The sequence below is a fragment of the Zonotrichia albicollis genome, chromosome 9 (assembly GCF_047830755.1).
Source record: "Zonotrichia albicollis isolate bZonAlb1 chromosome 9, bZonAlb1.hap1, whole genome shotgun sequence".
Lineage (NCBI taxonomy): Eukaryota > Metazoa > Chordata > Aves > Passeriformes > Passerellidae > Zonotrichia > Zonotrichia albicollis.
This window is the reverse complement of record NC_133827.1, coordinates 28883242-28910569: the sequence shown is the minus strand read 5'-3', so window position 1 is coordinate 28910569 and position 27328 is coordinate 28883242. Positions and strand designations below refer to the sequence as shown.

General features: G+C 40.9%; 1 protein-coding gene and 1 long non-coding RNA gene across 4 annotated transcripts in view; both read left to right on the top strand.

Annotated features, from left to right (window-relative positions):
* The first annotated feature begins 8877 nt into the window (after positions 1 to 8877).
* Positions 8878 to 14469, top strand: LOC141730147 (uncharacterized). The gene is made up of 3 exons (XR_012581631.1): positions 8878 to 9161; positions 10100 to 10384; positions 12104 to 14469. It is a non-coding gene; the product is annotated as an uncharacterized LOC141730147 (long non-coding RNA).
* Positions 14470 to 14473: 4 nt separating this feature from the next.
* Positions 14474 to 27328, top strand: part of LOC102062428 (phospholipid scramblase family member 5) — a 30644-nt gene continuing 17789 nt past the window's right edge. For 2 of the 3 annotated variants that reach the window (XM_074547143.1, XM_074547142.1), the window contains exons 1-4: positions 14474 to 17306; positions 20478 to 20734; positions 21439 to 21643; positions 24217 to 24368. In XM_074547143.1, the coding sequence (XP_074403244.1) occupies positions 21631 to 21643; positions 24217 to 24368 (165 nt within the window). In that variant the 5' untranslated portion in view covers positions 14474 to 17306; positions 20478 to 20734; positions 21439 to 21630. The remainder of the gene's footprint in view (positions 17307 to 20477; positions 20735 to 21438; positions 21644 to 24216; positions 24369 to 27328) is intronic. The other variant, XM_074547141.1, reaches the window with a different exon arrangement.

The window sequence follows — 27328 nt, the reverse complement described above, 5'->3', positions numbered from 1 at the left end:
TAATTCAATTAACCTAGAAGAAAAAAAATGTATTGTTATGGAAATCTGGGACTAATAATTCACAGATGTGAAAGTCCTGGGTTTTGGTTCCATTCATTTATTAGCTTACAATTGCTATTTTTGTTTCCTATAATTTAACTCAAAAAAGTCCATTGTACCATGTATGTATTTGAAAAGCTTGATAAATGATAACAAATTAATTTTTTGTCAGTTAATGTTGCAGAAGATTCTTCTGTCCTAAGTGATTATTTGCATACTTATTGAGTATTATATGTGCCAGTTGATTTCCTTGATATGTTACTGATATTTTGTGGGCACTGCTAATGAGCGGATGATGCATTTTCATCAGCAGTAGTGTTTCTCTGGCAATTTTGCTAGAACTTAGTGGTACAAAAAGAGTTCTCATCGTTCATGACTCAATGCTGCAAAAACCAAAGCTCTGAGTCCCCACAGAAGCCAAAGCAAAGCTGTGGCGGGGAGTGGGCTCAGCAGCAGCACACAAACATAAGCTTGCCTGTGCTGCTGCTTTGATTTTCTGTGGCTGGGATATGGATAACAGGGATATAGTTGCATATACTCTGGGAAGATAATTCATATTTTTCATGCCAACAGCTCTAGTCCTGCTTTCCTGCCACTTCCTCAGTACATGTGAGAGGTCTAATGTAAACAATGAAGCCAAACCTCTGACAAATAAATTACAAGGGCCACTAATGAGTGCAAATCCATGTATGACCTTTAGAGCATTCGTGCAGCTGTCTCCATGCTCTGATGTGGCTTGTGCTGGAAGAAACCTACAGATAGCCAGGATTTCAAAATGCCTGTCTACCTCAGCATAATAGAGTTGGTTTCTTTCTGTTTGTGCACCTCAATCAGTTTCAGAATTGCTCAGGACAGGATTTGGCTTTAAATCTGTAGGGCAAAGATCTTTAACACTGCTGCATTTAAAGTGACTATTAGTGATACCCAAGATTATTTTACAAATGGTCCAGTTCTCCTGCTATAAATTTTTATCCAGACATTTGCGTCTTTTCCAGCACAAAGCAATCTTATGAAAAATAGTCAAGAAGCTGTAATACTAAGGTCAACATTTTTAGTATTAAAATCAGTTTACAGTATGTTTGCTTGAAGTGCACATAAATTCAAAGAGGCAAGAAGTATAAACAGAATAGCTGGTTTCTTGGATGCACTCCAATATAATTATAGCTATTCACCCTTGTGACTATTTGTGTGTGTAGCTTAAAGCTATTTGCCTGCCCTAAGGTACGGTAGCAGTATTTTTATACATCTTTGTATCTGATTGAAATGCAAAACTCAGTAAACCTGGGAAGGATGCTAACAAGCTTAAAGAAATGTATGAGTAAAATTAACCAGCAGATTGAATGTGCCTTTTGACATTTGTTAGCAGCACCACCCCATTCCTAGCACAGGTACTTCTCATTCTCTTCAGTTTTGAAACTGAGATATCCCTTAAGGATTTGTCACCAAAATAGTGTATTTCTAATAGGCAATTATGAAAAAAAAAATCATCATCAATCACATTTATTGCAAACATCTCATAAAACAGTAAAACATTTATGTGGCTATGGAAGGCAAGTATGTTGCCATGTAATATATTAAGATTTGCATATAAAGAACAGCAGGCAGCAAACAAGTCTCTTTCCCTTTCTTATGCCATTTATACAAATGCCTTTGATGCAATGTATCTATTTAATTTCCATCAAAATGTTATTGCTGCAACACCTGAGTGATACTGGCTGTCATTAGGTCTCAGAAGCACACCCTGGGAAGGGAGTGGGTGATGCTGCTTCCTCCAGGTAGGGTCCATCAGCCGTGTCACACCTTGTCACAACCTATCTGTCACCCAGGAGGCAGGGTTTGCCTCAAGCTGATGTGCACCTGTCACTGACACACACCACAGACACACACACACACACACACACACACACACACACATATATATATATACACATTTTTAATTTCTCTCCTCCCCAGTAGCGGTTTTTCACCAAGATCAGTTATTTCAGTATTTAGCTTTCAGGCAGATTGCAGGAGTATTGGGACTCCATATTGTTTCTGTGTGAGCAGGAATGAAAAGCAGTTGCTTGGAAAGGAGCACAGCTCTTTTTGTGGGGGACATGGCAACTGCCTGTCGATACCAACATCTGTTAATCTTCTCCATAATCATCTGTACCCTGTTCTCTGCAAACACTCAGAAATTATTTCCTTGAAACTTTTTTTAATAGCTCAGAGTGCCTCTACCATGAGGCTGTATAATACAAAATGACTAATAAAATGTAGGGTTATTTCCATGTCAGAGTTGGTAACAACTGTCTTTATCTGGGTTTTTCCACAAGCCTCAAGGTAAAATGAAGCAGGCAGCATTGCAGAGAAGAGAGAAATGAATGACAACACATTGTATAAATCTGTGGGATTTTTTGACACTTGACTTTGTACTATCATTTTAAAAAATTCTGCCTTCTATTTACTTGTCAGAACTGGATTTAATTCTTATATGCTGTAAGGAATTCACCGTGTTAAGATATTGATATAACAAATTGCCAAATGTTTTAGAGATTGATTCTTGCTGACCAAAATGGGCTTTCAGATTGGAAGTCTTTTTTTTTCAGAAAACACCTGCTGAGATAGAAGTCTGACAGCTGCACAAAAGAAATATTCAGTTTGTTTAGTCTGCTCCTATCTAGCAATCGGCAGATGCTATCAAAAATTGTGTTTTTAAGATGAAAATTACCTAAGGATTTGGCAAAGGACCTTGGTTAAAAGGGACTGAGTGGCCACTGTCAGGTGAGCATTACCAGACTGATTGGTTGTTACTTCTGTCAGTCTTTCTTCAAAATTATGACAGGCCACACAGCAGGGAGCAAATGATCATTAATACTTCATCCCCTGGGACACAATAAACTGCCATTCACTTGCATACAAATAAAATACATAAAGCTTGTCAGACAAGGTGACAGAAAAAGGTGCCTTTTCAAAATTATTTTATACTACAGTGGGATGTGATCAGCTAAGACACATTTCTGTATTGTGTGGTGTATGATCTTGACAGCAGCACCTTTGAATTCATTCCGGTTTAAAAATATATTTCAGTGCTTTTTCCTGATGCTTATTTTATTTCATTAGAAGAACATAAAATTTTGAGCACTCCTGAGCTCTGCAGTGGAAGCTTAAGAATAGGTTTTGCAGGAGAATATTGCTCTGGAGCCAGTGCTGTTTCTGCCATCCAACCCTACAGCAGAACAACCCAGGCTCTCCATGTGTGCCACTGGGTGCTGGCACAGGTGACCACCAAGTCCCAGATAAAGAGATGGCCACTGCTCAAAGGCTCCCAAGATAAAATATAAGCTGTTCTAAACAGTAGGCCATTTTCACAATATTTTTGCAAACAAAAAATCTTAAAAAAAAAAACAAAACAAAAGCAAACAAACTGTTTTGCTGTATTATACTTTTGGTAAGGTCAGAAAGAGGCTGGAATGTGAGGTATTTGCTTAGCCACTGCTTCCAGTAATGCTGTTCTGTTCTGGGAAGTGCACTGAGAAAGATAATTACTGATTTATGAGGAGACTTCACATATTCTGCCTATAGGGCTGTTTTGTTTTGGGTTTGTTTGTTTGTTTTTTGACACATCTACCAATGAATTATTAGGTGGTTATGCACTAAAAGTTTTGTGTAGGCAAGGCACATAGGGTTGCCTAACTAGTCTGTGTGGAGCTTCATAATCTCACTGTATTGACAGTGAATTCCTTTGGCTTTTACTGGAAAAAACAAATTTTCTGTCAGGCTCTTTGTGCTTCAACCCCCTTTACTCCTTGAATATTTCCCATGGAAATATATGGGATGTGCTGCATATCTGTTTGTGCAAGCTTTTGTTTGGAATATTTCAATTCCAGTGGAACTACACTATTTTAGGAAGCAGAAGATGTGTTATCAAATATTTTGTCTGCTTTGTGAAACTACAGCAGTTTCTATCATAGTAACAGATCTCATTTAAAGAACTTTGATGCCATGCTTTGTTGCTTATTTCATTTTCAGGGCAGGTAAAGAATTTTTTCCCTTTTCCTTTGCCAAAATGGATTCTGAATTACTGTTTTCACAGTTTGGTTGTGCTTAGTTTTTTTCCTTCTCCCAGTATTTATGGCAGAGAGGGTACAGACTAATGAATGCTGAGATAAATAGTGGAAGTTTCACATGAAAGCTTGGTAGATGTGCCTGTGTTCTCTGCTTGGGTTTCTGTCCCCTCTATGTCCCAGTGCCACTGTTGGTATTTAATGTCACCTCCCTTGAGGTGACACTGCATCAATGGCACTGCTATTTAGTACCTGAGAATCAATTGATTGAAAAGTTTTGGTGAGGAATTTTCCAGTATTGTGTAAGAAGAAGTAGTTAAATGCTGGTGAATCCACAGCACCGCTGTCCATGTGTATGACTGGGCAGAGAGAACAGTAAAAATGCGAGCAGGAAATACATCACTCCTGCCACAGCTCTCATTTCTGTTCTGCCTTTGTACACTGAATTACCCTGGTTCTAGACAACCACTACATCATTTGAGAATGGAGCAACAAAATTAAATAGCACCCTGGAAAAAATATGAGGAGGAGACTGAATCAATGTGATGTTTCCCTTTTATTTACATTCTCTAAAGCAGTTGTGGGTTTTTGTTTTTTTGATCATTGACGAAATGAAAAACCACCTGCTGATTTCAGGCCTAAACAGAAGAGTAAATAGTATCTTTAATTAACAAATTTTCTTTTGCCATAAGTTTAATGTAAAGATGGACTTTTAAATAGAATTTCAAAATAGACCATTTATATTAAAGTCAATATTAAGGAAACATCCCATAAAGTAAACCTGGAGACTGAGAGCAGACTGGTTAAGATAATGACTGCCTTGAATTCAATGTAAAATGTTGTTAAGTATCATGGTTCACATTGCTAGGGGATTGTGAAGTTCAGTAATGAAATCAGGATGGGATTTCTTTTTTGGCATAATAATTTCACTTCACCTTCCTTAAGTCCTATTCCTTCTGCTTTGTGCATGCAGAAGCATGAAATCTAGGAATGATTAGGTGGCATTGGCATTGCAAAATCCCCAGAAAAATACTATGTTAATGAGAATTGTATGTATAACCCCCTGCTTACTGCAGTGACAATTCTCTCCTATGATTCTGTCAAACATTGCAAAACCCAAATAAACCTGATAGTGCAATAATAAATAACTGCTCAAGATGCCTTTCTTTTTTTTTCTTTTTTTTTTTTTTTTTTTTTTTTTTTGCTATAAAATTCAATAGCTAAATCCTCAGTTAGATTGAATTCACCTCTCTCCATTGAGTTCACTGCTGCTAAACTGATTTACAGTGGTTGGGGAATTTTGGATTTTGGCAGTTGTGAGTCAAGCTGCAAAGTGTGCAGAAGTTTTGTCAAATCTGTTTGGGACATGGATGGAAGTGAATATGGGGTTTCAAATGTTCAAAAGCAGCACTGGTTAGAAAAACTCCCAACAACTCCGATCCCTGCTTGAAAATCCTAAACTACCAGTGCATATGTTCCAGTAATTTGCTCACCCCGCAGTATGTTGTGCTCTCTGGCTGCAGAAAACTTCTCGTGAGAATGTTTGAAATGTCACTGAGGTTCAGTGTGGATCAGGGTGCAGGTGGCTCTACAAAGGCTCTGCTCAGGGGATGTGTTTATACAGTTGCTGCTGACGGATGGTATTGATTGGCCAGGCCACTCATAAAACAAGCGACTTCACTTTCATCTTGCTGCTTTCTGTTCCTTCAGTAGATAGAAAAGTGGTTTTAATTATTCACATCATCCATTTTAATATTTTTCTTTTTCTCTTATCCACCCACTGTCTCACAGCCAAGTAATATTCTCATCTTCTCATTGTAGAAAACTTGCAAAGGGGGCAAGAGTGGGCAGATAAGAAATTTTTGAGAGTTAAACGTTGGTGTTGCCTCACTGGTAAGATTAGGAGAAGTGAAAATCTGCTGAAATCTCTATCCTTCAATATTGCTTGAGTCCCCTTCAGGATGACAGAGCACTTGACAGCAGCTGAGATATGGGTATTGGCACAGTGTCTCTGGTGTTCATTCACATATCTCAGGGTTCTGTGCAGCACTCACCTCCTGCATGGGCACAGATCTGTGCTCTCAACCCTGCTGTGTTACAGGCTGCACTGCTTTCCACCAGAGAATATGTTTTTCTCCCACGACAAATTTTTCAGCTTTCATATAGCTTGGGAGTTGTGCTAGGAGCTTGAGGTCTTTTAATGCTTCTGGGTTTTGCAGTTTGTTCATCCTCAGAACTGAGAGATGTGATCCGTACTGTAATGGGAATTTTGATGATCTTAATTACAATTGTCCATTTTTAATGTATTAATGGCTAATGAGGAGAAAGTGGTATCACATGGCTGTGAGCAAATCAGAAGACAGTGGCTGAGTTGACTAAACTAGAAGGAAAATCCTTGGTTTTGGGAACAAAATATTCTTTGGCTGATTTGCAGTTGCCAGCTCTTGTTAACATGAGCTATTTACTGGATGCATGCTGTTCATCAGGATCTGTATTTTCCACTCATCGTCTTCCCAGACTTACTAAGGACTAGTGCATGGGCTACCTGCTAATTCTGTCACACCATGGCCTTGAGTCAGGCTTTCTGATGAAAGAGACCTTGAAATTCGAGGTTTTTATACTTTGTGCATGCTTCCCTGGAACTGCTCTTTCAAAAATATTGCCCTTGGAGCTTTGAGTTTCTCCACAGTTGTATTTTTTAAATACTCACTTTTAACAAGCATGTGCAAAAATTATGAGAGCTAAAAAATCTTAGCTGTTTTCTGGCTTCATAAAAAAAGATAAATGCATGAAGTAAAGAAATGAGTTATGCAAGAGCAAAGAGTTTCTAGGTGGAGTGGTTGGTAACTCCAAGGAAAAGCAGGAGGTAGAGAAGGAGCATTGCCCCTGTCCCTGGAATGGCCTTACAGCAAGCTCTAAAGCAGTGACAGTCTCAGCTACAGTTAATAAAAATACACAGGTGTGTTCTGATTCAGAAGTAGCTTCCTATTTATGGCACAACAGTAAAATGAGATGGGAGAGTTCCTAAGTCAACTCACAGAAGGGATTGTTCAGACAGAGCTGCAGGGAGCATGACTTTTCTGCGGTTTTTCCTTTTTCCTTCTTGAGATGCTCCATTTTCCTTCAAGCTAATTTTAACTCTAAACCAGCTGTGATTATTTTCTTTTTAAATCAAGATGAGCTTTAAGGACGGGGGGGCAGGGAAACAAGAACCAAAAGCTGCAAGGTAGGATCCCTCCCTCCTGTGCATGGAGTCTGCTGGAAAGCGCAATTGCAGAGTCCTGCTGAATGGTAGGAAAAGCTGCCTCACTCTCCCATGACAAATAAACAAGTTAAAAGGATTAAAAAACCCAAAACCAAGCAAACCTTCCCATCTCACACCACAAAAAAAAAAAAAACAAACAAACAAAAAAAAAACAGTTTTGCAAAACCTTATTGTATGCCTCCTTCATATTTAGCATCCAATCCTGAACGTACAGCACTGATTTTGGGTACTGTATATTCTTTTTATGCTTCTTTGGTTCCCCTGCCACCTCAGACTGTCAGAAGTAAAAATTTGTGAGTGGGAGAAAGAAAGTTGAGCTACTAACAGAGGATGCATATTCCCCATCCCCAGAAAAAAACCCAGGCACCCATGTAAATGAGGCATAAGGTTTGTAATGAATTGGGCTGGTGGCAGTGAGGTGTTCAAGTGGATCTCCCTGAGTTCATTAACTTAATATACAGTGGCAAGAATGATACCTATGATCATTCCAATTAAAATTGAAGTTTTGTACTTTCCTGTGATGCTAGCTAGTGCTGTGAAAACATGAAACACACTTCATAAATGCCACCCAGCTGCAAAAGTGACGACGTGAGTCGGCCAGCTTTTCCTAGTGGCAGCCAGAATAATGGGAATGGCTGCAACTGGCTTTTGTTATTGCTGGAAGCTCTGGCAGCTCACCAAGCATGGTAAGACCAAGGCAGTCAGACTGTGGTAGCATTGCTCAACAAGTGATTAAAATACACTGGGGAAGATGTGGAAAAATATACTCTTAAATGGAAATGAAAAGAAAGTAAATATCACTGTAAGTGATTGGTGTGTGGATACCACTAAGAGAAGGCTGTAACAAGTGAGGATAGCACACCATCCTGCTCAAAAGAAGTATAGGATTAAAGCTTTGTTCTGTTTGAGCTCACTGCTTATTAATAAAGAGTGGATGGTAACTGAGGAGATGAAGAGACTGTATTGTGAGATACCACAGAGCACGGCATGTGTGATGTTCCTTCTGAAGCCATAATAACCATTTGATTTCTGACCCTGAGGTGAATTTTGTGTACTCATATGCATGAAGGAGGTGAAAGGATATGCACTGAGCTGTGCCCTTCTTTCCAAACTGTGTTTTCAGAAGGGATATAATTGAGGCATAAATAAAATAACAAAGAAGGCTTTTGTAGACGTGTATTATTATTTCAAACTACCAACAGTTGTCTTTGCGCTTGCTGGTATTTTAGAGTCCTGAATTTTAAATGGCACAGCTCTCTTTTACCATCTCATGTAAAAAACACTCAATAGGGAACATATCTTAAGGGAAAAGTCCAGAAACCAGGTCTGTATAGCCAACAGTCCTAAGGACTTTGAGTTCCTTGCTCATCTCCTCTTTGTCCTGTGACAGCTCTGAAAATAAGGAATACAGCCCTAAAGTTGGCACTAGGTGAGTCCATATCCTTTCCCCAAAATTAAAATGGGATCCTAGGGCATGGTGGTTGCCATTACATGGGATGCCCAGAGCCAGCCCCTGCTGCTTTCCATTCAGAGGAATGGGAAACCTGTGGATAAATCTCCACCTGCAGCTGCCACAGGCTCTCTGTAATTAGGCAAGTATTCTACTAAAATGATAAAATCAGATGGCCCCATCTCCCTTTCTCTCTCTGGCTGGTGTTTCTGTAGGTGTCAGGAGCACTGAACTCCACCCTTGTTCAGTCACTGGTGTCTTTGTGCAGCACTTTCCCAATGCTCCTGGAGCTGGCACCTTCCTGCACTAGAGTTTGTCTTCTGCTGCCTCACTGTCCGGTGCTGCATCACTGTTCTGTGCTGTGAGTATCCAGCCCATGGTGACTGCTGTACACACCCAACCTTCCTTCTCTTAGAGACTTCAGGCCCTGTGTGCTGTTAGCCAGGTGCAGCTGGCTGTGTTCTCTGCAGCAGAAGTTTTCTGGCAGCATTAAGGGGCTGAGATGTGAGACCAAGAAGCATCAGTGCATCCTTTCTGCATCTGAGGGATCTCTGTGCTGAAAGGAACGGGAGAGAAACTGGATGGCATGATTCCAACTCTTTCAAAATGAAACACAGAGTGCAGTTCTGGAGAACCACCTTAGTATCAAATTGTTAGTGGTTCAGAAAAATACATTTTACCACAAAATGTTCCTGCCTTTCTCATCATGTTATCTTTCTTCTCAGGATCACAGTCTGTAATAAGCAGTGAGTTTATGAATGGTAAAAACTTGACATTTCTTAAAGATTCTTAATAATAGTGGCTGATATTTCATTTTTTTCCCTTGCAAAACCCAAGCCCCAGTGCCATTTTATAGTCTAATACTTTAAGTTTTGTCCATTTCTTCTGGTTTTTGTTTTGGCAAGCCTTTATTTGAACAAGAAACTGGGCAGATCTCTTGATACCATAGAGAGTATCAAATCTCATCCTGAGAGATTGGTATTTATTCTGAAGTGGTCTAAATACTGTTTGTTAAAACAATCTACAAAATCTGCCTTTTTTTCCTATATTTCTTAGTAAAGGAAACAAAATGAGGATCTCTTCTTCAATTAACCTTTTCCTGTCAGACTAAAGTTTGAAATAAATTTAGATTCAATACAAAGCCTGCTAATTAACACCTGCTTTTTTTAACCTAAATTTGGGCTAAATCACAGTGACTTCTATGCTTTAAAGGCTTCCTTCTTGCTGCCTGAAAGATAATTCCTGTAAGCAAAAGTTATGAGCCAGTTTTGAAATTACCTTTATTTCTGCTGTTTACAGGATGCTCAAACCTTCTTACTGCAGCAAGCATGCAAAGGGTATAAACTGTGCTTTGGGCGCACCTGAAGCCATGAGCGCTTCACTCTCCCTCCATGGACACCTGGTCCTGGCTGTGGGAGCTGAACTGGGCACAGACTGGGAAAGGTTTGTGGAAGGCACTGTTTAGAGACCTGTGAGTTTGTGCAACCTGCAGTTGCATTTCCTCTCGAGTAAACAATGAGGGAATACTTCCATGCTGTGCAGAGCCCAGGAGTGTTAAATGACCTTTATCGTCTCTTCCTGAAGGTTAGTCCCTTGCTTTCTTTGTACATTCACTCAGTAACAGATTTATGACACTTTACAGATTAACCTGCACATTTCAGAGCATGTAAATGGATCTAAATGAAGTTGCAGATAAAACACATATCCCATGCTTTGAATGTCCTAAAAAGGACTTTTGAAACAGCAGACTAAGTAGAACATATTTTTTCTGCATTTATTTCTTGCATTGGTGTTAAGACAGGGATTTTGAGAGCTGGATGAATATGACAATAGCAGAACATAATTTAAAATTGATAAATGAGAAGAACAAACCACGGTAACATAATGCCCCCTATGGTTTGTAAGGCAGTATGTACAACAGCTTTAAGGGCAATGCTTTCCTACATACCTTCTCTTAGCAGAATCAGAATTACATATTATGCTCCTCAGCGAGAGAGGAAAAACCACCTGGTTGGATTTTATCAATAAATAGGTCAGATAATTAATTTAGATGCTTTAAGTCTCCTCCTCCTTTTTGGAGACTGAAAGCACTTGGGATGAGAAGTGATGTGGAGGCAGCTGAGTCCTGCCCTGGGTGGGGAATGGCCCCGGGGAGCGGCGGGCGCTCTGTAACGGAGGGAGCGGCCGCTGGATGGCAACATCGTCCCGCGCATGGAGCGGGACAGAGCCCTGGGCACCGGGACAGCGCCGGGGACACGCACGGGCACCGGGGACAGCCCTGGGCACAGGGGCATCCTCCGCCGCAGGCTGTGGATGCGGATGCAATGTCCCCTCGGAAATTCCCTTGCTGCAGGGTTTCCTTCACCCTCCCGGGCACAGCAGGTTTGCGGCCTGGGGATCACCCCAGCAGTCACTTCTGCAGGAGATGATGTGGAAATAATGACAGGACACTGCTGATAAATTCCTGCTGCCCCAGAGCCAGCAGAGGAGCAAACCTGCCCATCCAAGCCCTGTGGGGTGAGGGCTATTGTCACATCCATCCAGTTCTCAGCCCAGCTGGGCTGCCCTGCCCTGGAGGGTGCAGTGATCCAAGTCCTAAACTGGACTAAATGAATTATGCCCACCTTTGAGCTGTGGATTGGGAAAAACCCCAAGGCTGGTTCTCTTTCAGTTCCCACAGAGCTCACAAATTCACTTTTAAGCCTTCCCAGAGAAAAAAGGAGAGGCTGATCCTTGTATGGTGGGGAACTCGGGGGAGACTCGCAGGCGCCTATGAGTGCGCACATAAAGTGAGAAAGAATCCCTGAGGGTTGTTGCAGGTCTCCAAGGAGTCCTGGAGCAAATGTGTTCAAGTGAAACATTCCAGCAAGTTGGTTTTGTGTCGTGTGATGGAGGAGATGTCTCCCACCCCAGTGTTTGTGTCTTGGATCTTTTTGTGTTTCAAGACTTAATAACCTTGATTACACATTTCTATTTCAGTTATTACTAAAAAAGTCATGGTTATAATGTATTTATGTGTTTTGCAACCTGGGAGCTGGGAAGGACAAAGTGGGAGTCACTCACTGGCAATAACTGTTGTATGTTGTCAGAACATCATGAAAATTATTTTGGTCTTCTGCCTTTAAGATGGACACCTGCTAGTAAACTGAAGGCAGACTGATTAAACAGTAAGTACAATTAGAACTCTGAAAAGCCATAGACAATTCTTTTTGCTGTCAGTTTATGATAATATGATGATAATAATAATACATAATTAGATAATATAGTAATTATTTTGATAATAATCCTCTTGCTACCTTCCAGGTGCCGGCAAGTCCATACCTGGAGCAGGGAATACCTCTTCCTCACTCCTTCTGCTACAGTCATTTATGTGTTGGACTGGGACTGAAAATACATTTCACTGCTAAAATTGCCATGGCTAAGGTTGTACAAGTGGTTATTTGTTATTTCAGCTACTGATCCATGGGCATATATACAGTTAAAGTTTAAAATCCATGAAAAGACATATTCAGAGGGTTTGTGAAAAATGAGACAGCTTTTCTTCCCTTAATGACAGGGATCTCAAATGAGTTGTGTTGTCAATGGGAGAGCAAGAGGTTATATAGTTTTCCATAATCTATAAAGCTTCTTCAGAATCATGTCATTAGCTTTCCTGTGGTAGAGCACAGCAGAGCTAATAATGCAATTATGGTTCATGTAGTTAAACTATGCTGCTGATATTTTTTTTTTCCCAGGAGGCCTTCATTTCTGGCAATTCTAATCATCTTCATTGTACAGCTGTATAGATTCCATGTTTCACTCTGAGGGAAATAAAATTGCAAATAAATACCATCTTTCCTAATGGCTCTGTAAATGCCAGATTTAGTAACCATTAACCAAATGTTGGAGTCCATAAAATGTAATGTATAGTTCTGTGTGTGTGTATATATATATATGTATATATATATGGCACACTCATATACTAGTCGCCAGAACAAACTATTGTGCTGCAATAAACAAGAATAGAATTTCTTCCACTATTTCATTATTCTCATTTCTTGGTGCTATAATTAATACATTTTCTGGTTTTGACATGCCAAGTCTCTCCCTGGCTTTCTACTGCATTCAATCTGTAAGTATCAGAGTAAAATAGTATAATTACTACATAAAAACGGTGTGTATGTGTTTAGCAGGAGGGGGATTATTTTGAACAAATCTGGAACTTGGAGTTCTTTATCTGGTTCTGTATTACCTGATACTCAAGAAGTATGAGAGCTGGCAAGCACAGGCTAATTAAGATGTTATTTAGTCTATTATTAAGCACTAATTTAGTACTTCTATTAATGAAAAATTTCTTAAAAAAATCTATCTGTGCCAGTCCCCCCACTACAGCAAAAATATCAATCCTGAGATGTTGAAACACTAATTAAAAAACATAAAATATGAAATAAGGATGTTCCCTGCTTCCGTGGTCTCAACCGTCCCCGATTCAGATTCTTCTGAGAAGATAAAATTTTAAAGCAATGAATCTCTGAAAGCACTGCCCTGTTTTCTTGTGTGGAGGGGAAAGTTTCTCCAAACTTCTGTGTTTTTCTGAGTAAACTGCCAAACAGATTACAAAGCCTTTCAAATAGATGCATAATAAAGTGATGATAAGGCATGTTAATAATTCTGCTGACAATCATCCTTCTTTAACATGCCTGGGACATAAACAGTAGGAAATAAGCACAGACAATAATTGCTATTAGGTGCCTGAAGAAAAAACAAAGATATGAGAGGGACATGCTAATTAGGCTTCCTCGATGGACCACATGGTGATGAAAAGGAGATGAAAATAAAAATAAAGCAAACAAAGCTGAAGTATTTAGACAGCCTTGCAAGCAGTTGTTGTCTATGACAATGAACTGTCCATGGTTGTAAAGTCCTTAGAGACAATATCTGAGACAGTATCTGTCATTTTTCTGCAGACATCAGAGGCAGGGAAGCACCAGGGTGTCACTTTGGCATCTCGTGGGATGTGCAACAGAACTGATCAATCCTGAGGGAGCTGAGATGGGGAGACAGCAGGACCAGCTTCTGCCAGAGCATCTTGTTATGGGAATAGAGCCATTCCCCTCTCTGTGAATGCTGGAGGAGAGAGGAACTGTGCAGCCATGGCAGATGTGCTAGGGAAGGTCGCATGGCTTTTCCATTACAGCACACTTTTAAGTTATTCACCTATTTCTACAAACTCTATTATTGGTAATTGTCTTTCTGTTACACTGTAACTGTTTTGGGTTCAGTACTTCTGTAAAGCATTGAAAAGATTCAACCTGGGAGTTTGAAAGCAAAATGCTGTCAAGACATACTAATTAGAAAAATTGTGCACATGCAACCTCCTAGTGTTCACTTTGTTCTCATTTGTTTTACAGATGGTGCTGGGTCAAAGAAGCAACCTGTCCTTGCAGGACAAGCAGTTCTGAAGTTCTGAGCATCTCTACGTTTTCCTGTATGCACAAGTGTTCTCCTTAGGTTTTTTGCTTACCTAATCACACTGGTGATTTGCTAACATTTTCCTCTTCTCTTTTAATTTGTATGACAAGCAATCGGCAAAGTGATTTGCGGAAATCAAAAGTACATATTTGTTGTTTTTGGGATCAAGAACAAATGGAAAAACTTGTTGTGGTTTTGGTTTTTTTTTTTTTTTTTTTAATTTTGCCAGTAATTGACCTGTGATACAAGAAGAGAGGAATATAAAATCAACCTGGGGAAAAAGAATCAGGTTTCCAGATCTGCTTTAAGCAGACTAATGCATGAACATGTCTATAAAAATGAGTGACTGGACCCGTAGTAAAATGGCTGCTTGGTGCCCACTGAATGGTCCTGGCAAACTGAGGCACAAAGCTCTTACTGTGTAGCTTGGTGTGCCAGATAAGTTCCTTGGGTTTTGTTTGACCCAGTTGGGATGCTAACATTTGGATAATTGTTATTGCATTATTTTTCTGGAAAATCCACAGTAGATAAGGATTGTAATAAATTCTACGTGTTTTCCCTATTGGTTATCAATAGGAAATAATATGAAAAATAAAATTACCTGGAATCCTGCAAGGATTACTTAGTGGGCCATTACCTTTCCTTCAGTAGGTAGAATGTCTAAAATGCAAAACCAAAACAATTTCAGATTAAAAGAAAACACTCATAGTTATGCTGTAATATTGGGTAGACCTTCAAAGCATTGGTACTAAATGTAGAAAACAAATTGGATTGAGGTTCTTAGTTCCTTTTGTTATTTTTTAGGGGATGAAAAGCTTTATCAGAACTAAGCTCATCTAAAACTTATTATTCTTTCAGTATGCTAATTAATAGAGCAGGATCATGGATTTGTTAATTAAAATAAGATACCTCAGGGAAACTGAAATTAATTTTGCTGTCCTAATAGAGTTGCCATTATGCCATTAAATCTTATGGATGTCTTATCTACTTCTCTTTTCTTCCTTCCCTCAAAAAGTAAAAAGAATGGTTTTATTTAGTTTGAATTTAGAATCAGAATATTGAATGGTCGTTTTTTGAAACTGTGGAGAAGATCAATGAATAATCTGTGCTCTTGGTGCAGCTTGGGATGGCCAGACCTTACCTGGACCTGCCTTGGCAGAAGCTCACGCTGCTGACTTGAGAGTGGGTATCAACCTCAATTTCAAAGCTTTTTACTTTTTTACATTTTTTACAGAAGGAAAAGCACCTGACATATCCTCAGTGTTTTCTGATACTCTGGCATTTCACTACTCTTGCTTCCAATTTAGATGTTCCATAGAAGAGAGAGGGAAAAGAAGTAAGTGTGAGAGAAATACTAGTTTTTCTTCTACAGCAAAGCACAATTGTTTTAATTTTGCTTGATGAATTTTCAAGGCCAGCAAAAAGGTTCTCCATCATCACCAAGAACGGTAATTGCAATTTGTATCCAAGACTTCTGTCATTCAATATACTAGATGACAGAAATAATCTTACTACTATACCCACTTTATCCCATTTTATCATAGGCCTAAATATGTAAAATTTGAGACAAGCACAAAATCTAATTGTTAGGGACTGCTGAGCAGTTGCAGTTTGGTTAGTCCTGTGAAAGCTTCTGACTTCCCAGGAAGAATGTCTGCTGTTTGCTTTCAGCCTGTAAAGTGTTCAGAGGCATTGGCTGCATTAAGGACAGCCAGGAGGCTGTTCTGTTACTGTTCAGTTGGTGTTCAGCAGACAGAATTTGGGATGTTTTGTGAATTTCAGTTGAATGTGGCAGCTGGTTTCAGGCAAAAGTAAAAATAATAACAAATGGAATTCATTTCAGCTTCTCAAAATAAATTAATGACAGTATATTAAAGTAAGCAGAAGAGTATCCTAAAATATCTTTGTTTCCAGTTTACAGTCAAATCAAGTAAACAGTGGGCCTCCAATGTGCTCTTGCCACAGAAAAAGTTATTCTTTCTCACACTCAAACCCAATAAATATTAAAGGATATTTATCTGGAGCAGAATAGATCTTCGGAATAGATTCGCCTTCCGGATAGATGTGTTCATTATTTAGAACAAAATCACTTAGAAGTGAAAGACCAGTTTGGAAATTTCTTCATGAGCAGTGGTGAGTTTTGGTACAGATTTTGGTGCAAGGTGTTTAGGTCTTCTATACTGCATCTTCCTGGCCTTATTTTTTTATTCAATAATGTTCTGCTTACATAAGTCTTGATGGCCATACTTCCTCTGCTTTTTATTCTAAAACCTGCTTAATGTGACTAAAATTGAAACACTTGGGTCTGGGGATGAAATCAGTTTTTTGGACTAATTGCTTTGTACAGCTGTTTCAGAACTGGAAACCAGAACAGTTTAGCTTAGTGGCAGTGCCCACAGCCCCTCAAAGGCTATATTTTCATAAGAACAAGATTTTAGAGATTATTAAAAAAACCTTAAAATTCAGTGCAACAGAAATATACTTCCAAAAAAAAAACCTTGAGAAAACCAAAACCCAAACACACCTGTTTCCCCTGAAACCCCCAAACAGACAAACCCCATGCCAAAGCCGCCTTTTTTTCCTGTATCAAGATTTGGTATGAAAGCTGCTTTATGAATTTCTGGTGGATTGTCATATTTTGCTGACATCTGTATTTAGTTTCTGATCCACACCAATACTTGCTGGGGTAGCATTAAAACCTCTGATATGTATTCACTACTATGTGCCATCTCTAACCACTAACACTCCGAAGGTTTCTTCCCTTCCACAATCACTCTGAGATTGCTATTTTGATCCCATTTCTCCCAGCGGAGTTGAATGCAAAGTAAAGCTCAGGTTGCTGGAGAGCTGTCATTTTAAAGATTGCATTTTGCTGTTAATTGGTGCACGACAGGCACCTTGTGTAGCAGCTCCTGGCAGTGCTACTCAGGATGCAGCTCCGCAGCGGCTCCGGGCACTGCCTGCGGAATTCCAGCGCCTCTGCAGACGTCCTTGCAGGGGAGGAGCTCCTCCAGGCACCCGCTGGAGCAAGACACCTCACAAACTAAAGTTCAAGGTGAGAGCCCTTTAAGGTGCTGGCTGATTTAAGAAATTGTTTGGGTTTTTTTTTTTTTTTCTCTCCAGTGCAGAAAGCAATATTTGGTGAAATAGTCTAACTTGGGGCTTGTAATTGCACAGGGTCACAGTCTGATGGTTATGATTGCTCTCATTTCTCCTTCTGCTAAAGGGAAGGCAAGAAAAGGAGAGAAAGAAGGCTATAATATTTATTATTTAAACAAATGGCAATAACAATGCATTTTAATGCTGGTCACAATTGATATTTCAAGGGAGGGAAATTTAGAATGCAAACAGGGATTGGTGATGATGCCTCTCAGCAGCAGGGGAGCTCAGGCTGTGCCTGGTGATGCTCAGGGCATGGCCTGGTGCTGTGTGTGCTGCTCCCAGCCTGTCCTGGTGTCTCTGTGCTGCTCTCAGCCTGTACTGGTGCTGTGTGTGCTGCCCCCAGCCTGTCCTGGTGTCTCTGTGCTGCTCTCAGCCTGTACTGGTGCTGTGTGTGCTGCTCCCAGCCTGTCCTGGTGCTGCTCCCAGCCTGTCCTGGTCCTGTGTGTGCTGCTCCCAGCCTGTCCTGGTGTCTCTGTGCTGCTCTCAGCCTGTACTGGTGCTGTGTGTGCTGCTTCCAGCCTGTCCTGATGCTGTGTGTGTTGCCCTCAACCTGTCCTGGTGTCTCTGTGCTGCTCCCAGCCTGTCCTGGTGCTGTGTGTGCTGCTCTCAGTCTGTCCTGGTGCTGTGTGTGCTGCTCCCAGCCTGTTCTGCATGGCACTGGGAATCCCTGGGGCTCAGGAAGGGCAGGTGGGCAGGGGCTGTGCTCTCTTGCCTGAACTTATGGAGGTTGAGAGGAAATTTCGTCTTACCTGGAGGAGTCTGTAGTGGTACAGTGGGGAAAGGGGAGTGCCATCTTCTCCTGCTGAGTGCAGGGACAAACACCTCACACCAAGCTCACAGAGCAGTTTTCTGAACAGCAGGGAGCAGGACGAGAAATCAAACAGCTTTTCCTAATACTTTGAAATTTGGTACTGTCTCCTGTTTTTCTCTTGTGAGGGTGTTTTTTGTGAAACCATTGCCATACTCCTCCTGTGGTGCCTGTAGAAAATGGAAGAGTGATTAGTCTCCAGAGAAATAACACCTGTGCTGAAATATGTGACATTTTTGCTCTCTTGATCCACCTGGTTGGCTGTTACTGCATCCTTTCTGGAGGAAAATCTGTGTTCTGTTTCTGTGCTGAGGACAAGGATGTCTCAGTCCATGGATGTGGTTCCTGCAGGCTGCAGTAATTTGTGTGATAACCATGAACTGCAGTGGTGCCTGTACCTCAGCTCAGCAGGGATGGATCTCTGGGCCTCTGGGGAACTGGTAGTTATAGAAAAGATGCAATTTTTCTTTAAGGAACAAGGGAAGGTCTTAGATGTATAAACTCTTCCAGCCAAGCACTGCTTACTCTGATCTGGATAGGTTGATTGATTTTGATGGATCCATGCTAACTCGTGCCTTTCTAAGGATTTGCCTATCAATTTTTATCAGCTTTACAGCATGGGATGGAGCAAGAATATTTTAGAGCTAGCAGGAATGTATGACTCAATTTCTTCCTTTGTTTTTTCTTTTTTTTTTTTTTTTCCAAATAGCTGTGAATGTGTTTCAGATGCCCAGCATATTCATGCAGGGCAGTGTACACTATTTCACTGCTGAGACTCTGACTGGTAGAGTCAGTCAGTGTAGGCGGTGATTTTGTTCCCCTGGGCCTTCTTCAAGTCACAGAGGTAACCAGTTCATTGTCTTGATGAAATTCTCCTTTGAGTGCTGCTGCTCTGCTTCCTGAAGGCCCTAAAATATGGTTAGAAGTAGTAGTACACAATTCTTTAAATGTTTGTTCTCATTTCTTGAGTTCCACCTGTGCATATCTAAAGGGCACCAAAGAATTGCTGTCTTTGTGCTTGAATAAATATTATTAAGTCTTATGTACCTGATGTCTTAGTGAGAATGCTTTTAATCATGGCAGCAGCATATTTGCACCAATATATGAGTATTTATTTAAAAAAAAACTCACCAAAAATTCAGATTACATTATTAAATATGTGGTTTTACTTGTAAAGACTTATGCTGGTGCAAGACTGTTGCTTGCAAATCCTTCAGAAATCTGATGATATATTCCACTACAGTTGTTGCTTTGGAATAAACCAATAGGAGTGGGGTAAAAGGGGACATATAAAAGATGTAAAAATTTGTGGAAAAAAAAAAGAAAAAACCCACAAAATATATGTAGAGCAAGTTGTGTTTCTTTCTGTTACCTATTTATTGCAATTTTGCAAATAATGTCATTAAAAATTGCTTCTTTGGGACAGAACTATTTCAGGGAAATGTTTATTTCATGAGCAGCAGGAAAATGAAACCTGGCTCCTGCAGGGAGGGGAGGCTGCCTGTGCTGCCCGGGCAGCTCTTGGGCAGAGCCTGGGTCAGCAAATGAATCACTTGGACTTCTCAAAAAATGCTTTTAAAACTTCTCTTTTCAGCATATATTTTTAAAATGTGTTTTGTCTGTTTGAGGAACTTCTCTTTATGTATTATGATTGTTTTATGCAGTGACAGAATTACTGGGACTTTTTTTGCCCTGTAATTTTCTGGGAGGTAAAATAAGTATTAATTTTTAGAGATAATTGAGTGCCATCTTGTTTGAATTCTCTTATATAATTTTAAAAGATAGGTTTACTATATTTGTCCAGAGCTTTCCCTGTACCTTTTTTTGGTTTTTTTAGGCTTTGCATCTGCTCTTTGGGTTAGAGCCTCTGCTCCAAAAAAGCCCATCCTTGACAGGGAGAAAGGAAGCAAAAACTTTTGGCCATTCTTAATTTTTATTTCCAGCTATGTCAAACTTCCTTCTAATGGAGAAGGATTTGTTCAGAACCCATTTTTCAATCACCAAAACGTTTGTCTCTGTCACTTCTCTGGTTGTTTCCAGGTTGAGCACAGCAGTCTCTGTTTCCTGGGCTGAGCTGTGCTTGCCACTGCACCCAGGGAGTTCCCAAGCAGGCAAGGATAAATTCCTGGGAAACTTCATGCAGCCAAACCCATGAGTAGCTCTGAGGCTCTTGCATTTGCTACTATAGTCTATAAAAATCAGCTTCTGTATAATTTGGGGTTTTTTTGGGATGGGTTTTCTATATTTTTCCTTTAGAGAATCCTCATCAGCATCTTCCTGAGCTGAAAACACTGGAATTTAATCTGCTCAACCATTCTTCAGACATATTCAAACCAGTGCAACTTGCAGTAGCAGAGAGGACAGGAAATGGTCCCCAGCACCTCCCTGTGCTCTGCTGGGCTCTGTGCATAGGCTCTGCCATTCCTGCAGCGGTGCATCCCAGCTGCCTGCAGATCACATCTGCCTGATGATTTCCACAGCAGCTTGGGCACTCAAGGCAGGAATATGAGCTGGTAAGTGAACATTACTCTCCCTTCTCCTCATCTTTTCCTTCCAGTGCAGTGGGGGTAATTATGTATGTCACAATTTTGGACCGTGCTTGTCCAGGACAAACAGTGTCAGACTGTTTCAGTTCTCCAAATCCAGTTCAAACACCTCACAGGGATCAGCAGAGCCCTGTGTGGATGTGCTGGGAGAGCATGGTGGTGAGGGAATGAATGTATAGGGTGATTTTCTGGCTCTGGGTGTAGGCATGACATCCCTTGGAGGACATCCTCTGGCTAATGTTACATGGATGGAATTCAGTGAGAAATCCAAGATGGCTTTTCCTGCTCTGTGCATGGAAAATGTTCACTAGGGTCAGCTGTAGGGAAATCATGGAATCATAGAGTGACCTGGGTTGGAAGGGACCTTTAAGATGATCTAATTCCAAACCCCCTGACTTGGACAAGCACAGCTTTCCCTGGAGCAGGGGGCTCAGAGCTCCCTCCAGCCTGGCTTTAAACGCTTCTAGGGATGAGCTGTCCACAACTTCATTTTGGCTTCTCTGTCTTTACCGAATAGCCCGAAGAAGTGGAGACGCAAATAGTGACCTGAAACCAGCATCATTATATTCCCAGAATAAACACAGACGTTCTAAAGCAGGATTCTAGTTCCAAGGTGCTCATTGAGGCAGTGGGCACGGTGCAGCTGCGAGCTCCTTTCCCTCTCTCCGCAGCTGGGATGGGCGCAGGGTCCGGCGCTCCCCCCGCGGCCGCGCCGCGCTCGGTGCCGCTCCCGCCGCCGATAGCCGGGACACAGACACCCTCTGAAGTCCCGGGCATGCTGTGAGCCCTGCTTTATTTGCTGCAGCAAGAAAAGCCTTTTCTTTTAACCCGGCTTCCTTTGAAGAAGTAACTCAGGAAGCTTCATGGCCTCTCAAGGTAAGTGCATCTGTAGTCTGTATTTTTAGATCGTGTTTGCAGAGAACTTGTGCCTTTCCAGCAATCAGCAGTCTGATGAAATGAGCGTTTCAGGATAAAACCACATCAGTCAACGCACAATTGTTTTGTATTCCTTTAATTTTTCAGCATCCAGCATTCAAGGGGCTCCTAAGGAGACTAAAATCTATAGTAGGATGTTATTTGAATAAAATATATTATAAAATGTTAGCCTCTGCATTCAATCAGAAAATTGAGTGTGGGTATCTTGGTGCTTAAATCTGTAAATTTTGGTGTTTAAACCTGTCACTACAGAATGCCTGGCAAGGGTGGGTACTGAGCCAAGGGTGCCACTATTTTTGCACACTTCTTCCCTATTTCACTTTGAAAATACCACATCAGCAAAGGCTTTTCACATTCAAAACTGGCCAGAGATCTGATAACCCACCATATGAAGAATAATAACTCAAGAATAACTGAATTTAATCAGATTACTCCTCTCTGGGTGTGTCTGTCATGTACTGACTTCAGCAGTAGCCATTGATTACTCAGAGCAGTGGGCAAACGTGCAGCATTTGATCTAAGCAGCCTTCACAATTCATTTTCTCCAAGTTTTCAAATGCTTCAACTAAGCAGAAGGATACAAATCTCTTTTTCTCTTGAGTGCAGCTCCAGGGGGGTCATTCTGTAGGCATGTGCAGAGGCATGTGCTGGCCCAGGGAGTTTCAGCAATGTCTCACTATGTTTGCCACATGTTTATACCCCTTTCTTGCCCTCAAAACACTCAAGCCATTCTGCATTAGAACACTGAAAAGTACACAGGAGCAGGCAGGTTTTGCAGCATTGTTTTACTCTTGCAATATAGAGTATTTTGTTTTAAATTTTGTTTAGCTTTAGCCATATAAGAGAAATGGGGTTTTGCATATTTTTCCTGTATATCAGTTAGGAGAAATGGTTAAATAGTAATGCTGTGGAATATGGTTTTTAGTATGAAGAAACTGACAATTCACCTCTTTCAGGAGTATACAACTCTACAAATTATGTTTGTACAGAATACTCACTGTATCATATGGTAACTTTTAAGGTTCTCCATGCTAGTAATGAAATGGGAATCATACACAAAAATAGACAAAGTGTCAGACTAGCTCAAATTGTCATTAATATTTAATGTATTTACTGTTTGTTTTTTGTATAGCTTAAAATTTGACAGGTAGAACTGCAATTTGTTGTCTTTTTTCCCTCTTTATTATTCAAGAATAACACTAACACTGGGCTACTTCGTGGCATTTCATGTAACAACAAGAGTTACGGCAGTAACAGAACCCTGTGAGGTAAAGTGATGCAGAAGAGGATATAAAATATTTATTACCCAGTTATACATTTTTAAAAGCCAGCAACAAATTCAAAGGGGTTACTTCTTCCTGTGGTCTCAGACTTTGAAAGAAAGCAGTGGCTGCAAAGACAAATTAAGATCAAAATATGATTGAATGATGAATCTTTCACAGTGAGTTCAAATAATACTAAAGGATCTCATTTAAACCCACAGTAGCAAATAAAGAGATTCAGACTTAGAGCCAAAATTCCTCCTGGACCTCAAACCCCATTGTGTCTAAGTATGTGATAAAAATGATCAGTTTGGGGACTGCTTTCCTGCCAGATCACTGGGGCTCAGCTCAATAACAAGGATTTTGCCATTTGAATGGGGAGAGTTCAGTTTGCTCCTCCTGGTTCCTGCAGAGCCAGTGTTGCCTCAGGCCAAGGAACAATGTACCTGGAAAAACTAGCAGGAATTTTTTGGCAATCCAGTGGTTAAGGTGGTCCCTGTGCTGTGGGAGATGGTGCCTGTGGAGCAGAGTGGAGTTACAGATGCCTGTGGCAGTAAATGCTCTCATTACCTTCACATTCCTGGCCAAGGTCACCATCACTGTGCCCTAAAGGACTTCTTGTGGTAGCAAACCAGAAAACACAGCATAATGATATCTGATCCATTCATTAAGATAATAATGAATAATACACTATAAGGGGCTCTGTAGACTTTGATATCAGAGTTGTAATATTCAGCTTGGGGAATCTGAGATCCCTGGGAAGGTTATCTCTAATTAAGAGAAATTATGGGTGCCCTCAGGATGCTAGAAAGCATCTTGCTGGGAGCCAGCCCTCAGCAGCTCAGGGCCCACAGGGCAGCTCACAGGGAGCAGGGCTGTGATGAGGGGTTCTGGCCACCCTGAGTGTGAGTCCAGGCCAGCTCCAGCCTTGCCACACAGGCTCTGTGCTCACCAGCTGCCAGAGCAGATCTGATGCCCTCCAAAACCACATCTGATTTAACTTCATCTGCAGTGATTCCTGTTTGCAGTGATTCCCCTTTGCATGTCCCAAGGCAGCTTTATAATCTGTGCTTGATGTGTGGGACGATCAGGAGATTCCTTTTGGGTCCTTACTCCTGGCCTGAAGTACTGATACAATCACATGCAGAATGATGTTATTGTTCCAGCTTTGATCCAAGAAGCTCCTAGCTGCTCCTTGGTCCTGATATTTCTGGGTTTTTTATCTTTCTTTTTTTTTTTTTTTCCCTGCAGAATCTCAGGGACAAAGCAAACTAATCTTTAAGGATTACCTCCCTGGTTCTTCTGACACTCCTCAGCAGAATACGCCTGTTGAACCAACAAGTCTCTGGAAGCAAGCATCACACACTCATAATTTGCCACCTGGTCTGGAGTACCTGAACCAGGTCCTGAATCTTTCTGACTGTTAGAATTGTTATGTTTTGCTTTTATGTTGCTTTGATACCCTGGAGGTTGAGGTTGTTTGGGTTTTTCCTCTTGGAGGCAGGGTAGGTTGAGATGGAGAGGCTTTTTTGTTGTTTGATTTTACTGTGAGATAAGGAACATAGGAGAAAGAAGCTTGCCATTAATTTTGTAGAAAATAGATGAGCATAAGTCTGAGTGGCTACAAACTTGCATTAACTCTGTGTGAGGAAGATAATGCTAATGCCTGAGAGAGGAAAATGCTTGAAAATAGAGGCAGAGAAGTAGATCATAGGTGGGGAAGAAAAATGAATGCTTAAGTCTTCTCCCTCCTACTGCTAAACATGTGGCTGTCCCTTTAGCTCTGGGAAATCTCACAGCTCCTGGAGCTCAGAGCACTGATGGTCTGCGGCTCTGCTCCACTCTCACATGCTGAGTAAGGTGTCACATGCCTGCCTGGCATGGGCAGGGACAGAGTCAGGCCCCCAGCACAGTCAGATCATGATTCTGATACACCTCTGCTGTGTTTGCATTTTGGTGATGCTGAGGAATGTTTACTTCACTCAAGATGTGTATTTTAGGCACACATTTCTACTAGTTTTGTATAGAAGCAGAAATTGAATGTATTTTGTATTTGGAGCTAAGTTACCTAGATAGCTAATGAAATGGGGAAACTCTTCAGAAGCAGTCTTTCATGTGGAGTGATGAGTTTCATTTCAAGATGCCTGAGCACAAAATGATGTGTGTTGTCAATTACACAAGCATTTGCTCACAGACCGTGGAAGGTACATTTTTTAGTCTAAAAGTGATTGTGCTAGTCAGTGCTTGGCAGGTTACATATTCAGGCTCCTGTATGAACACAAATTACACCTCAGATTTACCCAGACAGTGCAGGCAAGCAAATACCATCACTCCATTTTGTAAAAGCTTTGCATCTGACTTTAAAACAAAAGAGCAGGTCACTCTCAGAGCTGCAGCTGGAGCTGAAGACCTCATTCATGCCTGTTCTTGGCCTGTGCTGCAGCCCGTGCTAAGGACTCTCAGTTTTCTCTGCAGTCTGAAATGTGGGAAGCGTGCGGGCTGTGCTGCTGGCTGGCATGTTCCCCCAGCTCGAGTTCCATGTGCTGCAGAACCTTTTGGTGTGTGATGCAGGAGCCATCCTGGCCCTGAGGGTAGTGAAAGGGGCTCCTTCAGGATGGATGCAGCATAAAGGAGGTCCCACCAACAGGGAGAGGGCTGCCTGCAGAATGCGAGTGGGATTCACAGCTGCAGGGGTAATCCTTTTGGATTTATCCTCATGGATTAAGAGATTTTCACAGAATTAAATGCTTGAATGAAGATGTTTCTAGCAGAACTTGGAAATTATTTATGCTAATGGGAAAATTTCTAGAAGACTGTGTTTCATTCTGGTGCTGTGAGCACTGGGGAAAAGAGAGTCCAAACTCTTGGAAACAGGCACAGAGAGGTGCTACTAGAAGTGCACGGGGAACAGAGAACCTCCTTTAAAACAAGACTCCATCTGTTTTATCTGTAGAATAAAAACAACAGTTCTGGAGAGGGAACCATACTGAGTGCCTAGGAGAGTAAACAAACTGTGGGAAAGAGACATATTTAATTTATAGAATTTCGTTACTAGAAGAAAGATTATATAGAGTGTGGTTGTGCATAAATACAGAATAACAAATAGGAATTACATTCTTCAGCAGGATTGGGCAGGATAACTGGATAGATTTGAGAAAGCTGAATGTATTTCTCAATAAGACCATGATATGTCTGATACAAGGATTCAAATTTAGTCAGTCTCAGAGAGATCCCTACAGTCTTATTCTAAATAGCAACCCAAGGATTGGATGAGAGGAAAGGAAAATGTGCGTCCTGTAGGTAAGGGCCAGCCAGCAGCATTTCACTCTGCAGATCCACACCCTGCAGTGAGTTCAGGTGTAGGAATCATTCTGATCAGCTGTTTGAGGTGCACCAGAAAAGGGCAAAAAACTGCTTCTGCCTCAGCAAACACATCAGCTTTCTAAGTCTATCACTATTTAATAACTTCCTACAGAAAAAAGTTACCTAAACTTCATTACTGTCTTCCAGATTACAGCCATAGCTCAGAGAGTAGTTCAGTGACCATGACAAAAATCAAATGAACTTTTTCCCACAGTAGAAATAGACAGGTGAAACCTTGGAGAAGAATTTTCTGAGTATTTCAACTGCATGTTGTGCCACCACTCAGGTTTAACTACTTTTGTAGAAAGCTTCTTTGTTTAGACTTGGTTAGACTGATCAGATGTAAATTTGACGTCCACAGAACTGAATACTGAAAATTAGCTGTGTATAAGGAATTTTAACATACCTGAGCTGAAGGGGACCAGACCCTTGTTAAGCCAAAGGGCTCTGAGTGCTTTCAAGTGCAAGTGCATAATTCCCTCAGTCCACAAGTGCCCCAATAAAAATGCATCAGAATAACTGCCCTGCAGAAACCAGTGAAAGGCAAAACAAGGATAACAAGTGGTACTGCTGTGTTGTCTCAACATTGTTTATACGTTGTGCACAGTAAACCAATTGACCAAAATCACTCAAAGCTTTTAACAATTCAGGGTCATTAATTTTCTTTCCCCTGTGAAAGTCTACATGGGAAAAAGAAATCCATGTTAAAATAAATACTAAAATATTAAAATATCTCTACAATCTTTAACTTTTTTATTCTCTTTCCATCAGCAGAGCCCTTCCCATGAGCTCCAAGAGCTCTCTCATGAGACCCAAACAACAAACAGCAAAGATTCTTGGGAGAATATTTTTATGTCTAAATATTTTTTATTATTTCAATTACTGGCATGCACATTTCCAAGATTAATGAAAGGGATAAAGAGGTTCCTCCTTTTACCAGCTTCTCTTTGCAGCCTGAACTAGCTGCAGGAGCTGACTAGAACTGACAAATCTCTGCAAC